Source organism: Peromyscus eremicus, chromosome 4, assembly GCF_949786415.1.
Source record: "Peromyscus eremicus chromosome 4, PerEre_H2_v1, whole genome shotgun sequence".
Classification (NCBI taxonomy): domain Eukaryota; kingdom Metazoa; phylum Chordata; class Mammalia; order Rodentia; family Cricetidae; genus Peromyscus; species Peromyscus eremicus.
The window spans coordinates 6,343,869-6,360,281 of NC_081419.1; the positions used below are offsets into that span (position 1 = coordinate 6,343,869).

Sequence of the window (16,413 nt, forward strand, 5' to 3'; positions counted from 1 at the left end):
GCACACCTTTAATCGCAGCACTCAGGAGGCAGAGGCAGGTGGATCTCTGTGAGTTCGAGGCCAGCCTGGTCTACATAGTGAGATCCAGGACAGGCACCAAAACTACACAGAGAAACCCTGTCTCGAAAACAAACAAACAAACAAACAAACAAAAAAGTGCCGCCAAGCCTGATGACCTGAGTTCAGTCCTCGAGACCCACACGGTGGAAGGAGAACACCAACCCCCTCAAGTTGTCCCATGACCAACACAAACCACAATGGCATGTGTTCCTCTGCCCTGTGCGTATATAAATAATACAATAAGCAAATAAGCCAGCTGACTGCTTGCCTACAGAACCACCCTGCATCGCCCCCAACTATGGACATACATTGTTGATCATGAGGTGCATGATAGTCTTGGGCATGAGATCCCGCACGGTCTTGTTGACAATGGCCATGTACGAGTCTACCAGGTTCCGAATGGTCTCCACCTGCCGCTCCAGCTGAGGGTCCATGGAGTGCATGAAGCTATCTGAGCCGTTCTCCTCGGTCTCGCTGGCCTGCCATTGGGAACACAGGGCATCATCAGTGTGGCAGGCCTGTGCAATCAGATGTCCAGTGTCACTAAGACCTCAGTCCCTGCAAGGGTGTCTGCCCCACAGAGGCACTGAGGACACCTGGGGCTGACCACTGTGCCTCTCAGGACCCCAGACTCCCCATGTTCAGCATTGACTTGACTCTGACCCTAGTGGCTAAAATTTGTCCCCGTTTCTCAATCCATACATTGGGAAAGAACATCGCCAAGCTCCCTCACTTGACCAGGGTTGGAGCCAGGCTCCAGGAGCATGGCAGGAAGCCGGGGAAGGGCACACTTACCTTCTCCTTGTCCTGGAGGCCCACATCAGAGCCACAGAAGCCACATCAGCATTGCCGCCACCACCACCACCACCAGGGAGCACATTTGAAATAGACAGAGGGGGAGGGATTGTGTGAGCCTAGTGCGGTGTCAGCTGGTACACACAGACACTGCCACAGTGCCGGAGGGAGGTGAGAACGCGACTTGAAGCTGCTAGTGTATGAGAGTTCAGGAGACGCCCTCCAGCAGGGAAGGGGATACATAAAACATCCACTGGAGGAAAATGGGGAAACCAGAGGGCTTTGTTCAAACCCATGCAGGTAACTTGCTCTTTGTGAGTCAAATAAGGACTCAGAACCTCTCAAAGCCTGGTGCCCTGGGATCCCGAGGGAAAAGCAGCGGCTCCTCCCCTCGCTCCACCACCACTCACCCCAACACGCTCAGGGTACACGCCAGCCCTCAGGAAGGAAGCCTTCCAGCTGTCCACCTCCTCCTGTGTCTCACAGGCCAGTTCCAGCTGCCGGTAATCCTTGTAGACATTCCTGCAAGATGGAGTAGGCGGGAGGGAAGATGAGGAAAAGCCCCACCCTGCTCCGAGGTGTGGGCTTTTGGGTCCTCGTGCCTAGTATCTATCCCTGGCTTCCTTATTGACCCTAGGCAAGGCTCCCTCCTCTCTTCAAGCCTCACTGCCCTCATTTTGGAAGTAGGTTGGTAATGAGTCCTGTCTGCTGTGGCCATTAGGATGCTTCAGGGGGGAAAGCAGCCCGGTGTGTAGAAAGGGGTTGAAGTCAGGCATTGGTAGCACACTATAAAGTCCGTACTTGAGGGGTTGGGGAGTTAGCTCAGTGGTAGAGCACTTGCTTAGCAAGCAAAAGGCCCTGGGTTCGGTCCTCAGCTGCAGGGGGCTGGTGGGGGCGGGGCGGGGGGGGGAAGACAAAGCCTGTACGTGAGAGGCTGAGGCAGTTTGAGGCCAGCTTGGACTACTTAAAGGAGACTGTCTCGAAACAAAGGAAGGCTGGCTGCACTGTGAGGCGGTGCGGCCTGGCTTGGGTCTCAGGCCCCTTCAGCCCCCTCTCCGGCTTTCCGGCAGCTGTTTGGGATTCTTTTTTTTTTTTTTTTTTTTTTTTTTTTAAAGATTTATTTATTATGTATACAGTGTTTGCCTGCATGTATGTCTGCAGGCCAGAAGAGGGCACCAGATCTCATTACAGATGGTTGTGAGCCACCATGTGGTTGCTGGGAATTGAACTCAGGACCTTTGGAAGAGCAGCCAGTGCTCTTAACCACTGAGCCATCTCTCCAGCCCCTGTTTGGGATTCTTATTTCGTAGTAGGAAAGAGCCCATATCAGGCGAGCCTGGAGCTGGGGAAGTGAAGTCTAGCCCCGAGCCCATCCCAGAGGAGACTGGGGCTTTAGACTTTTTGTTTCTAGTGCCTGGCAGAGTGTTCTGTGCCAAGCTGACACTGGGTAAGTGGCTGTGAAAAAAGGAGGAAGGGAACGAGGAAGAGGAGGGGAGAGAAGGGGAGGGGGGAAGGATGCCTGGACATGGGCCTAGCACTCAGGAGAAACAGTAGCTGTCTGGTGACAGGCCCCTGGGGCTGGGCACCCATCTTCCACAGAGCAGGCGTGGTTTGGGGCTTGCAGGGCCGGGGTCTCAGCAGCTCAGCCAGGGCGGGCAGGTACCTCTGCTCTGTGTTGAAGAGGGCAAAGACATGCTTGCTTGACATGAAGCCCTTCTCCACATCACGAAGCTTCAGATTGTCCACAGACAGCATGTACTTCTTCTCTTTCTCCTGTTGGGAGGAGTAGGAACGAGGGGTCAGTCTGGCACTGACCTGCCTCCATCCCTCAGAGTGTTCCCTGTTGGTGAGCACCTGGGACTGTGAACACCCAAAGTAGTCCCTTCCCGCCGCACGCCGCACGTGGTGCTATACAGTAAATCCTAGCCATCGAGCCCTGACTCCATGGGCACCCTTCCCTGTGGCTTTCAAGCCAATCTCAGCAGCCCTGTATATATGCCACAGCCTGAGGGGCTGGCGAAGGCAAGTCCTGGAGACAGGCCAGGCTGGGCCTCAGGCAGGCATGGCTCACAGGAGGCTCTCTCGCCTCCAGCCTGGCTGCCTCTGACTTCATTTCCTGACTACAGAGATGGGGGGACGGATGACTCCACTAGCCCCAGAGGCTTCAAAGGGCTGGCTCAGCCCACTCCCGTCTCCCTGCTCCAGCTATCCATGTGTTACCAATCAGACACACAGCACAAGCCTGGAAATTGTATGTCAGGGAGCACATGTGTGTGGTTCTGTGGTTGTTGCAAGGCCAAGCAAGTCCGTCACCATTGTGTGCACTTGTGTATAGGACATGTATGCATGCATGGGACCATGTGGTAATATGACCATGCTTGTCACTGTGGGTGTGTGTGACGACTGTGAATAGAACGGAAGACTAAGGGGCCATAGTCTTATATACGGTTTGTGCAGTGGTCTAAACATGTTGGTGTGTTGTTTTGTGGAAGAAGTTATATAAATCTGTGGACAGATTTGTCTGTGTCTGCAGGCTGTGTCCCAGGGGAAGGGTTCAGGGACCCTGGGAGGAGGCACCCCGATGGGGCACCAGGAAGGAGAAGTTTCTGCTGCCTGTATCCCACTGGCCCACCCACCCAATAACCACAGAGCCTATGCAGGAGGGATGGTCTGTGTAGGACTCCATAGCCTTGCCTAGGATCTCAGGTGGGGGCTGGGTTAGGAGGACCTAGCTTTCCCACCCTGGCGTCATCTCCACCCCTCTGCCCCACACACCCGCCTGGCCTATGCAGCCACATAAAGCCCTCTTTATGCCAGGCGGGTGGCCGGGAGCCCCAGAGGGCGGCTGGGGGAGGAGAGGAGGAAGTTGTACACGCGGCCAGGGAACATCTGGAACCCATCTAGGGAGGCCCGCCACAGCCGCCTTGTGCTCAGGGTTGGACACTAGGTAGGAGTGGCCTCCTCCCCCAGCCCTCCCTTCCTGCCGGCCCCCTCCCCAGGCCCCTCCTTCCAGCCAAGCTCCCCGCTCACCCCTGCCACGTCAAAGGAGGCAGAAGGGGAGTCGGGAGCAGAGAGGGACCACGGCTAGCCGGCTGGGGCTGGGGGACATGGGAGCTGGGGCTGGGGGGCACCGCATCTCCAGGGGATGGGACCAAAGCTCCTACCGGATGGACAGATGCTGCTGCCTGGATGGACCAAAGGATACCTCCACTCCGTCTACCCAGTGTTTAGACTACCTGTTCAGGACTCCCAAATTGTACAGTAGTCTGCACATTGGTTAGGCTGGGCTGGGTTAGACCCTCGGCACCATCGCTGAAGAGCCGCACCAACCCCGCTGTCTTCCAGAACCAGAGCCTGGACCTGGGACAGGGAACTGGGGGGGCACTGGGTGGACTGGGAGGGGGTGCAGAGCTATGGGACTGCCATCCTGCTATGGGACAGATGGGAGGTTGTGGTGATGGGGGAGGGCAGCGGAGGAAGACGGGGAAGATGTGGGGGGTCGTCGGAGCTGGTGATGTGGGTGACTGCCTGTCTGTCAAGAGGCTTCCCCAACCCAAAGACTAAAGGGCATGCGGCTTGGGCAGAGGGGACCAGACCGCTGCCCGAGCCCAGACTCCAGCTATCCTAATGCAAAAATGCATTCACATCCCAACAATGCACTTCAGCGCTCACACTACCAGAGCTCTGAGGCATGCATCTGTGCACTGCAGCTTCAAAGCGCACATCCATGCCCAGACACACATACAAGCACAAATTCACACTCAAATGCATGCACTCACACTCAGACACACAGCCTCACAATGGGAAGTTCCCTTCCCCCATCCTCACTTCCCAAACACATACACATATTCTCAAATATCCCTCATGCACACTCCCTCCTCCAGCCCAGCCCACCCCACCCCCACACTGACACACAAGCACAGACAATGAAGTCACATGCAAGCACATAAATTCACACCTAGGTGTTTATACCCACAACACACTCACAACACCCCCCACAACATCCATCACTCACACACACACACACACACACACACACACACACACACACAGGCCCCACCTTACCACATACACTACTCAGCAAGTTTCCACATACAACTAAACTCAAATCTATACACAAAACTCAAGGAAAAAAAAAAAGAAAAAAGACCCGGGTAGGCAGCCATGGGGCCGCCATCCCCCTAACTCTGTATAAAGGATCTTAGATATGGGAACATGAGACCCACGGAGGCTGTCTAGGGGGATTGCCAGGATGACAGGGTAGGAAGCCACCTCCCAGCCACACACCACCTCATATCCCATCCCTTCAGGGGCCCCTGGGCTGGAGGAGAGGCCAGGGTTGGGGTAATGAGGTCCAGATGGCTTGGCGCCCCCGCCAGTAACGACAGAGGACCCCGCCCAAGGTGGGAGGTGGGGCCCCATCCCAAGGCAGGCTTGAAGGATAACAGTGATCCAGGAGGGGGATGGTGGCCCAAATCACAGGCCCCCACTCTCAAACGCCACTGCCTCACGGAGAGCACCCTGTCCTATGGCAGCCCCCTCAGGAGGAAGAGGGTCCCTTCCCCCCACTCCTTAGCCAGCTGGAGTTCATTACCACAACACCCCCTGTCTGCCTGCGCCCCCCCATTCTCGCTGGTCACCTCTGGAATCCAGATGTGAAAGCCAAATACTCATTCTTAAAGGAGACTGCTAACAGGAGGGGAGTGGTGGAGGCGTCCGGGTGCCCTAGGAGGCAGGGGGGCTATTCTGTGGGGTGGCTCTGCAGGCCATCCTCGCTGCTAGTCCCTTGGCCTGGAGGCATCCCGAGCAGTTTGCCTTGGTTGGCAGGGATTGAGCGTAGTGAAGGCAGGGGTTAACTGAGTGTCTGGCAGCTGGACACGTGTGTGTGTGTGTGTGTGTGTGTGTGTGTGTGTGTGTGTGTGTGTGTGTGTCATGGTCCTGTAGGGGCCACAGAGGAGATGGCACGCCCTGGAGTGAGAAAACAGGAAGGCCGCTGGGCTGCTGTGTCAGGGAGCAGCACCCTGCACTCCCGCCTGCCCACTCCAGGGTGCTTCCAGGCTGCCACCTTCCCCTTCCAGCCTAGACGAGGGGGCCTCCCTGGCTGTATACCCTACCCTGCCCCCTCACACAAGTCTCCTCAGACCTCTAGGGTGTGACCTGGCCCACGGTTAGCGGATGGTATGCTCCGAGCCTGACCCTGGGCTCACCTCGTCATCCTTGTACCAGGACAGGTTCTCAGCAGTCAGCACAAACCAGTACTCCTTAGAGCCGCCCTTCATGATGCCGATGTTGTTGATGGTCAGCCAGCCCTTCCGAATGACCTGGAGCGAGGGGGGGCAGGAGGTTGGTGAGCAGGGGCCAGGCTTCCCCACAGAGGACGGGATGCGTGAAGGGGCATTCAAAAGCCCCTCCTCGATTCTCTGGGGCCTGACTGGTCAGAGAGGGTGGGGGCCAGACCTGCCCTAGTTTGAACCACAAGTGGAGAGTGGAAGACAGGAAAACAAAGGTCAGCTGAGGATAGAGAGCCTTCTAATAGCCAGAGGTGTGTGAGCTAGGGATGTGTGAGCCAGAGATGTGTGAGCCAGAGGTGTGTGAGCCAGAGGTGTGTGAGCCAGAGATGTGTGAGCTAGGGATGTGTGAGCCAGAGGTGTGCGAGCCAGAGGTGTGTGAGCCAGAGGTGTGTGAGCCAGAGGTGTGTGAGCTAGGGATGTGTGAGCCAGAGATGTGTGAGCTAGGGATGTGTGAGCCAGAGGTGTGTGAGCCAGAGATGTGTGAGCTAGGGATGTGTGAGCCAGAGGTGTGTGAGCCAGAGAGGTGTGAGCCAGGCATGTGTGAGCCAGAGGTGTGTAAGCCAGAGGTGTGCGAGCCAGAGATGTGTGAGCCAGAGGTGTGTGAGCCAGAGGTGTGTGAGCCAGAGGTGTGTGAGCTAGGGATGTGTGAGCCAGAGGTGTGTGAGCCAGAGATGTGTGAGCTAGGGATGTGTGAGCCAGAGGTGTGTGAGCCAGAGGTGTGTGAGTCAGGGATGTGTGAGCCAGAGGTGTGTGAGTCAGGGATGTGTGAGCCAGGGATGTGTGAGCTAGGGATGTGTGAGCCAGAGGTGTGTGAGTCAGGGATGTGTGAGCCAGGGATGTGTGAGCTAGGGATGTGTGAGCCAGAGGTGTGTGAGCCAGAGATGTGTGAGCCAGAGAGGTGTGAGCCAGGCATGTGTGAGCCAGAGGTGTGTAAGCCAGAGGTGTGCGAGCCAGAGATGTGTGAGCCAGAGGTGTGTGAGCCAGAGATGTGTGAGCCAGAGGTGTGTGAGCCAGAGGTGTGTGAGCCAGAGGTGTGTGAGCTAGGGATGTGTGAGCCAGAGGTGTGTGAGCTAGGGATGTGTGAGCCAGAGGTGTGTGAGCCAGAGGTGTGTGAGTTAGGGATGTGTGAGCCAGAGGTGTGTGAGCCAGAGGTGTGTGAGCCAGAGATGTGTGAGCTAGGGATGTGTGAGCCAGAGGTGTGTAAGCCAGAGGTGTGTGAGCCAGGGATGTGTGAGCCAGAGACTGGCCGCTTTGCTACAGAGTGAGTTCCCCATTGCTAAGAGTATGCAAGCAGAGTGTGTCGGCTATTTGGACAAGGCAACTCCACATGTCACTTGAGCATCTACTTTGACATGTTTCTAACTCTGCAGTTGCTCCTCTTCCCTTTTCTGCCTGGCATATACCTACTGGCCCTTTGGTATCAGCTCAGATTTCCATGGTGAGCAGCCCTCCCTGCCCTCATGTCCATCATGAGTACAGTAATGACCTCTGATCAGTCTCCTCTGTTCGCTTCTGTAACAGAGACGGCAATGGTAATCTCTCTCTCTCTCTCTCTCTCTCTCTCTCTCTCTCTCTCTCTCTCTCTCTCCCTCTCCTCTCTCTCTCTCTCCCTCTCCCTCTCTTTCTCTTTCTCTCTCTGTGGGGAAAGGAGGATGAGGATATTATCCATTTATACAACCTTCCCAGCTAATTCATGAGTTTTCCTGGACCCTTACCACCTTGCATAGTGCTGGGCAGTCAGGGAGTGATGGATAAATGCTTTGGTGCCGTGAATAAATGACTGCTAAACTGTGACAGTTCTAAGAGTCCTCAGGGCAGCAGGAAGAGGCAGAGCCACACATGTCTAGGCCTGAACTTCCTACAAAAATTTCAGAATAACCAACAAGAGCCCATTTTCATGGCGGCAAGCAGTTGATCCCCAGACATCGCCACAGACCTGGGACACCACCACCAAGGGCAGGATCGTTGCCCAGGCCCTGGCAGTAATACTGACTGAGGAGAAGGGGATTGCTTCTGCTCCCTCCCTGGCCCTGACCTCACTGGCTGCTTCTCTGAGCATCCAGAGAGATCCCTGGAGGCCTGGGGCTGGTGGTGAAGGCCTGGAGCACAACTTGCTTTAAGGCTTTCCTGACCCCCTCAGGCTTCCGAGAATCTCACTGAGAATTCAAATCACACAATCTATCAGTGTCTCAGCAGAGGGAGATACCACTGCTTTGGTCAGTTAGTAGGGCCACAGGAGTCAGGTACCCTGCCAACCCTCTCCCACCCTGCTGGTGGGATCGCCTCAGTGCCTTGCCTTTGGAACTGAGTCCATTCCTGTCCCAGGATCTGGCCTGCAGATCTTGCTACTCTTCTCCTGGTCTGCAGCCTTTATTCTCCTCTCTACACTCTCCCTGGCTAACCTATCTCTCCTAGGTTTAGAGTCCCTGAACTAGAGGTTCTCATCCTGCCCAGGACTCTCAGAGGCCCTACTGGGGTCCTGTCTATAGGTCCGGGTCTCCAAGGGGTAGGAGCAGATTCTGGACTCCTGTCCAGGGACCAGCAGGCACTGTCTGAGCTGAGCCTTCCTGGGATACAGTTCCTTTACACCTTCTTTCTCTGAGCACCTACTGTATGCTGGGACTCAGTACCTGGGGCTGGAAATAACCAAGACCCAAGCCTGGATGGGAAACAGCATTTAACCAATCACAGCCTTTGAAAACCATGTGGGAACTGCAGAGGATTCTAGTACTCGTGTGTACAACAGGGTTGAGCGAAGACTACTTCAGTGCCATTTCTGCAGACATTTGAAGCATGGAGCAGGAAGCCAGGTGAGGAAGGACTGGACCATGATTTTTCATCATCTCGAGGTCACTGTCAGCTTCTTAAAAACATGCCTGTCTCATATCCATCCCCCAAACACTCATCCCAGACATTTAAAGAGCACCTACCTAGCACTGGCCCACCCATCCCCATGTAATCTAGCTCTGCAATCAGTAGGTGCCTGGCTTGTGCACAGTTATAGATGGGTGGATGGGACTGTGTGCATGGCTGGACTTTCTCTGTCCTGTGAGAAGATAGGGAATTCATGTGCAGGTATGTGCAAGGTGCTCAAGCCGAAGAGTACCCACTGCCCACATGCAGATCCCCATCACCAATGAGACTCCACCTCCCCTCACTGCACAAGCCGAGAACCCCAGTCCTGGTACTCACCAGAATCTCATCCTGCAAAGAGGTAACCATAGCAACCACGAGAAGCATTGGGGAGAGAGGAGAGAGGATTACTGAGGCAGAGTGGAAAGCTTGTGGCTGGCAGATGACAGACAGGCTCTCTGGCCCCCGTGGACCCTTCCTCTTGGGAGGGGGTTTCCTCAGAGCTCCAAGTCCATCTGGTACCCTCCATCCCTCGGACGGGAGCACGGGGGCCACTCACCTGGTTCCCTGAAGTCTTTTTCTTGTTCATCTGGTTGCTCCTCTGCTGAGCACTGGTGAGTGAGAGGAGAGGGTCTCAAAACTCTCCAAAGGCCCAGCTCCACTGCTCGTGGGGCACGGGACTTAGAGGGTTAAGTTGGCAGAAATGGAATCTACATACACAATGTGCACACATACACGCGTATGTGCACACACACAAGGGTCACACCACAGCCCTGGGAGCACTCACTTGGCAAAGCCTATGAAATCCTCGTGGTTGGTATTCATATAAGCCAGCTCAATGTCGATGAGAAGCATGACCTTCAAGGGTCCACAAGTCGGCGAGCAAATAGAAAAGATGCCACAAAGTTTAAGAATGTCTGACAAGCTAGCAGAGAGATACTTTCAGTACATTTAGAAGGTTAGTGCCCACAATAAGTAAAAAGTCCCTACAGTCAACAACTGAAAGACCAAAGAAAAGAGGTCAAAACAGTCAAAGAACCTGAATGGACATTTCACAGAAGACATGCTAACAGTCAATAAAGAATGTAGAGAAACTGAAACTAACCCTAACCCTATTATTATATAATAAATATATGCTAATAAAACCTCTTTAAAATCTGAAAAAGAAGCTGGGCGGTGGTGGCACACACCTTTAATCCCAGCACTCGGGAGGCAGAGCCAGGCGGATCTCTGTGAGTTCGAGGCTAGCCTGGGCTACCAAGTGAGTTACAGGAAAGGCACAAAGCTACACAGGGAAACCCTGTCTCAAAAAACCAAAAAAAAAAAAAAATCTGAAAAAGAAAAGGGTTGGTGGCACACGCCTTTAATCTCAGCACTCAAGAGGCAGAGGTAAGAGGATCTCTGAGTTCAAGGTCAGCCTGGTCTAAGAGCGAGTTCCAGGACAGCCAGGACTACACAGAAACCCTGTCTCAAAAAAGTAAAAAAAAAAAAAAAAAAAAAAAATCCTTCTTAACCCTAACAAATAATAGGTATTAATAAAAGGTCAGGATGGCATAGGGAGATGGAACTGTAATTCTTTTCCTTTTTTACTTTAAATATTTATTGAGTATTGTTTATGTTGTGTGTATGGAAGTTTTGCCTACATTTGTGTATGTGCACAAAGTGCATGCAGTGCCCACAGAGGCCAGAAGAGGGCGTCAGATTCCCCCTGAACTGGAGTTACAGGTGGTTGTGAGCTGCATGTGGGTGCTGGGAACTGAACCCCAGTCCTCTCTAAGATCAGCCAGTGCTCTTCACCTCTGAGCCCTCTCTCTAGCCCCAGAACTGTAATTCTAATTTTTTGTACAGCTAAGATGAGGATGAAACAGTTTACCTACATAAGTGAGGCAAGAGAAACCACTAAGAACAATTAGTGCCACCTGGTGGAGGACAATTTGGTAATGCTTAATGTTAAAATGAACACATACCTTTCTAGAATTATATCTCAGATAAACTCATCAAATAATCAAAGATATAGATCCAGAATGTCCAAGGCAAAGTTCCTCCCTTTTGTTTGTTCTTTCTATTTTATTTTCTCCCCCTTCTCCTCTTCTTCTCCTTCCCTTTCTCCTCCTTCTTCTCCTCCTCCTTCTCTGAGATAAGATGTTGAGGTTTGCTGCCCAGGCTAGCCTTGGACTCCTGGGTTTAAATGCTCCTCATACCTCAGTCTTCCCAGTAGCAAGGACCACAGGCCTGGGTCATCGTGCTTGGCTGTGGTATAACTTGTAATGGGAGAAAACTGGGAACAAACTAGTGGCTACTAGAAAGTAAAATAGGTTAGGGAGACCCGACAATGAAAGACTTGGGCAGTGGTGGCGCACGCCTTTGATCCCAGCATGCGGGAGGCGGAGGCAGGTAGATCCCTGAGTTGACTGTCAGTCCAGTCTACAGAGAGAGCTCCAGAACAGCCAAGGCTACACAAAGAAACCCTGTCTCAGAAAACAAAAATAAAAAAAGAAAGAAAGACTCAATGTTCAAAAGCGTAGGAAAAGTCTAGGCTGTGGCAGGGGAACACACACACACACTGCAGATTCTGAAATGTGAAGCATTTGTACTTGAGTCTTTCTTTTCAAACTCCTTATGTAGCTGAGGATGGCTTTGAACACCTGATCCTCCTGCCTCTGCCTCCGGGGAGGTAGGATTCCAGACAAGTACCACCATGTCCAGCCTTGGCTCTTGGTGAAAGTGGTTGCTGAGTCCAGCCCCAAGTCTGCTCCTTCCCGTGAGCCTGGAGCCCATCCTTCCGGAGGCCCACACTCCGCAAAGCATGCATGCCTGCCCACAAAGGACTGGCGAAGACATGTTAAGATGAAGCGAGTCGCTTGTCCAGCGTGTCAAAGATAGTCAGTGGATGTTAACTAGTGCAATTATTGGAAAAAGACATGAAAAAAAAAAAGAAAGAAAGAAAAATATGATTCCTAGAGACAGAGGTGATGCTGGGGTGTGGCTCAGGTGACAGAGTCCTTGCCTAGCCTGAAGGAAGTCCTGGCTTGAGTCTTCAACCTCCAACATCACATAAACTGGGTGTGGTGGTTTACTCCTGTAATCAGAGTCCTGGGGGTGGGGGAGGCGGGAGCAGCAGAAGTTCAAGTTTAGCCTCCGCTACACACTGAATTCAAAGCAGCCTGAGCTATAGAAGTCTACACACACACACACACACACACACACACACACAAGGGGGAGGGCTGGAGGGAGAGATAGGGAGGGAGGGATCAAGGTGAGGATGCCTCGAAGCAACACGCCCAATCGATTTTGTGGAGGAGGTAGATCAAGTGTATGAGAGCCATGTATGTGCCATGGTGTGCATGTGGAGGTCAGAGGACAGCCTGGAGCAGCCTTCCTTACCTTCTACCTTGTTTGAGGCAAGCTCTCTTGCTATTTACCATACACCAGGCTAGCTGGATTTTGGGCTCCACCCTCCTCTCTCTTTTGAGGGAAGTTGTCAAGACAGAGTCCCTCTATGGAAGCCAGGCTGGAACTTGCTATGTAGACCAGTCTGGCTTCAAATTCAGAGAGAGCCTCTTGTCTCTGCTTCCCAAGTGCCGGGACGAAGAGCGTGGGCCATCACACCCCGCTTTCTTCGGGCTTGCCTTCCATTTTGCTGTAGGAGCCCTGGGATTGTAAGTGTACACTACCACGCCTGATCGTCCGTGGGTTCTGCCGATTCACACTCAGGTCCTCACACTTAACAGCAGAGGCTTTACTCACTGAGCCCCAGCCCTGGTTTTATTTTATTTATTTGTTTTGAAACAGGGTCTCTGTATGTTGTCTAGGTTGACTTCAAACTTTTGATCCCCCTGCCTCATCTCCAAGGAATCTGGGATTATAGTTGTTCATAAAGGCATCTGGCAGAATAAGGACTTAAAAACATGCAGGGAGATCTCTGTGAGTTTGAGGCCAGCCTGGTCTACATAGTGAGTTCTAAGCCAGTTACATAGTGAGACCCTGTTTTGAGCCTCAGGAGGTCCAGAATGGGCTGGAATATCTCTGCTCTTCCAGGCCCAAAGATAACATCTGCAGTCTAAATTTGTGAATGAATGAATATTTTATGAATGGAGATGCAAAAGGAGCAGTGTCTGTGAGGGCTATAAGGTTAGCCAGAGACAAAGCAAACAAACAGAGAGCGGCCTCCAGGGAGATGCCTGGACAGACTGCCAGAAAGCTGAGGAAGACAGACGACAGACTAAGAAAAAGGAAGGCTCTGGGGTCTGGGTGCAGTGCTGCATGCCTGTAATCCAAGCACTCCAGAAAATGAGGCAGGAGAATCACGGGTGTGTGGCCAGCCTAGGGGGTGGAGGGCGGGTGGGAAGGGAAGAAAAGAAGAAAGGATGGACGGAAGTAGAGACAGAGGAACAAGAAAGGGAAGAAGAAAGGGGAAAGGAGAACGCGGTGGGGATGTAAAAGTGCACTATCAGAATGGTGGTTCCTCAAATAACTAAGCCAACGGGACCTGGAATGTAGCTGTGTGTGCTTAGCATGTGCTTGGCCCTACATTCAATTCCCAGGACCACTAATAAACATATGGTAGGCAGCATTACCACATGATCCATCATTTCCACTTCTGAGTATAGACCCCAAAGAACTGCAAGCAGGGACCTGAGGAAGTATTTGCACAGCCATGTTTATTAGCAGGATTATATACAACAGCCAAAAGATGGCAGAGAGAGGCTGGAGAGAGGGCTCAGTGATTACGAGTACTAGCTGCTCTTCCAGAGGACCCTGGTTCAATTCCCAGCACCCACAAGGCAGCTCTCACCTATCTGTGACTTCATTCCCAGGGGATCCAATGCCCTTTTCTGGATCACCTTGTGGGCACCAGACACAAAAATGATGAATAGACATAAACACAGGCAAAACACCCACTTTTTTCTTAAGGTGGAAAGACTTCAATGGGTAAACAAACATGTAGTGTATAGTTCACAAAATATTGTTCAAGTATTAAAAAGGAATATTCTGGTAGATGCTACAGTATTTTGGATGAACCTTGAAGGCATTAGGCTAAGTGAAACAAGCCATCCACCAAAGGATTAAAATACTGTATGATTTCACTTACCACAGGAACCTAGATAAATTCATAGACACAGAAAGAAAAGTGTCTGTCAGGAGCTGGGAGGGGACTGTTGATGAGAAGTACATTTCAAGACGCAAAGTCTTCTGTGGTTGGTAGCGATGGTACCATGATGTCAAGGTACTCAATATCGCTGAACTGTGCCCTTCAAAAATGGCTAAAACAATCCAATTTCTGTTAACTTTCTTATCCCATAAGAAAATGGTCGGAGAGGATCGGAAAGTTACTTTGAAAGATAAAGGGGGATGGAGACTGTGGCTCACCTGCTCCTTGGTGCGGCCCTCTCGTTCCCGGATGTGAGTGGTCACAATACGTTCCATCTCCTCCCGAAGACGTGGGTATTGCTGGAGCTGGAGAAAGGGCAGGAGGAGACAAAGCCACGTACACACAGGGCCTGGGCATCAGGCACCCAACCCCACCTGAGTACAGGGACCCAGGGGTGTGGGGTGGGAGATATGCAGGGGAACACCAGCCAGGCCAAGAAGAGAGCCCTGGAGCCCCAGGAAGCTGATGGCACCAAGCCATGGCCACTCCTTCCACCCAAGCGTGGGCTCTAAATGGCAATTCAAGGGTCTTCCTGGTTCCCGGACCATCTTTACTGGCCCACCCCGGGCAATTTCAATGGGCAAGGGGGAGTCTCCACGGGGAGAACCATAGAAAGGGATGGCTGCAGTGGCCGCCATCTTGACAGTGGCCATCTTGAAGACCAACCTAGCAGATGGAGGGAGGCCTTTGAGGCATCCTTTCACTGGCCCTTGGGGTTACCCCTCGCCTCCATAAAGGCTTTAAGTGACAGCCAGGGGAGGAGTCATGCAAGGAGCCACCCCCAGAGACCTATCCGGGAGAAACTGGGAAGGGGAGGGCCCATGGTGGCAATCAGCCTCCCGAGTCAGGCCGGGGAAGGAGGAAAACAACAACCACGCCAGAGGACATGCAGGAGCCACCTGGCGCAGGCATGCAAGGACACAGGGGACATGCAGAGATAGTGTGTCAGCAGCATGCGCAGTACCCCGCGGGGGCCTGGCTGGGCCATGGGACCACTTGGTAGAACCCACCCAGTCCTGTCTCCCTTAGCATGCCTGTCTGCCGCCATCATCTCAAGCTACATCTGCCAGGGTCTGAGACTTAGCCGACCCAGTAGGGTCTGCGATGTAGCCAAGGATGACCTTGAACTCCTAGGAACCCTGCCCTCGGCCCAGCCAGGTTCTGGACAAAGCCCAGATAACTCATTCTTCTGGAGCCTCTCTTAGCTGCCACCTCTTCCTGAAAGCCTGTCCAGATTGAGGACTAAGGACTGAGTCAGGGCCTCCCTCTGCTGCCTCAGCCTCTTCCGTCTGTCTTGGTAGTAACTGTCCCCCAGGGCTGTGGCAGGGCGGGGCACCACCCATGCTCCAGGAGGGTGTGTTGGAGGAATGAGAAAATGAATGGAAGATGAATGTCTTTGCCCTCCTTGCCGGGAGAATAGGCAGAGGCTCCTCTATCTTCTGACTTGGACAGGGCTTCTCAGTGAGTTTCTGAAGGTGGAGACCACCCACCAGGACCACCTTTCCCCCAGGGGAAGCTTGGACAGTTCCTGGTCCTGCTAGTCACCCTGCACTGGGTCAAGACTCTCAGGTGAATCCTGTGGGAAGACAGCCAAGCACTCTGTGCCTGGTTCTGAGGGCAATATGAAGGACAAGAGGGGCTGTCAGGATGGACAGGAGGACGGGAGAAGAGAGTGGAGCTCAGGAGACCAGCCCAGAAGAGGCTGACTTGGGAGAAGACACATCCAACCTTCCCGCAGCGAGGCCAAGGGTACAGCTGAGACACAGCCTCGCACAAGGGGCTGAGACAGTGTGGGAGGACCGTGTGGGAGGACCGTGTGGGAGGACCGTGTGGGAGGACCGTGTGGGAGGACCGTGTGGGAGGACCGGCCTGAGACCTGGGGCTTAGAAATGCCGGCCAGATGGGTCTGCTGCCCTGTGTGCCTCTCTGTACTTAGCCTCTGAGTCTGGGCAGAGATTTGGGGCTGAGTCACAGTCACCAGGCCTTTGAGGTGGTCCAAGGCTTCCTCCCAGGGCAGGGGTGGGGGTGGGGCTAGGAAGGACGGAGCAATTTGCCAAAAAGCATGGCCAGCTCCCTGCTAAGTGCCTGGCTCTACATGTCTCAAGTTTTCCACATGTCCCATACGGACAGGCTGCCTCAGCCCCTCAAGAGGTTCAGCTCCTTCCAGCGTATTTTTCCGTTCTGGCGGCCTCGGAGCTCTGCCAGGACTTTCCACCAGTTTTTAAGATGAAACCTTTCTCTCTCTCTGGGTCCTTGGCTGAG

The 16,413-nt window shown here is 53.2% G+C and overlaps 1 protein-coding gene across 2 annotated transcripts in view; it reads right to left on the reverse strand.

Moving 5' to 3' along the window:
* Positions 1–256: 256 nt before the first annotated feature.
* The window catches only part of Dnm1 (dynamin 1), a 39,664-nt gene continuing 23,507 nt past the window's right edge, over positions 257–16,413 (reverse strand). For both annotated transcript variants that reach the window (XM_059259032.1, XM_059259031.1), the window contains exons 11-19: positions 14,370–14,456; positions 9,787–9,857; positions 9,559–9,610; positions 9,339–9,350; positions 6,063–6,176; positions 2,519–2,628; positions 1,266–1,377; positions 856–867; positions 257–539 (exon numbers count right to left, since the gene is read on the reverse strand). In XM_059259032.1, the coding sequence (XP_059115015.1) occupies positions 357–539; positions 856–867; positions 1,266–1,377; positions 2,519–2,628; positions 6,063–6,176; positions 9,339–9,350; positions 9,559–9,610; positions 9,787–9,857; positions 14,370–14,456 (753 nt within the window). In that variant the 3' untranslated portion in view covers positions 257–356. The remainder of the gene's footprint in view (positions 540–855; positions 868–1,265; positions 1,378–2,518; positions 2,629–6,062; positions 6,177–9,338; positions 9,351–9,558; positions 9,611–9,786; positions 9,858–14,369; positions 14,457–16,413) is intronic.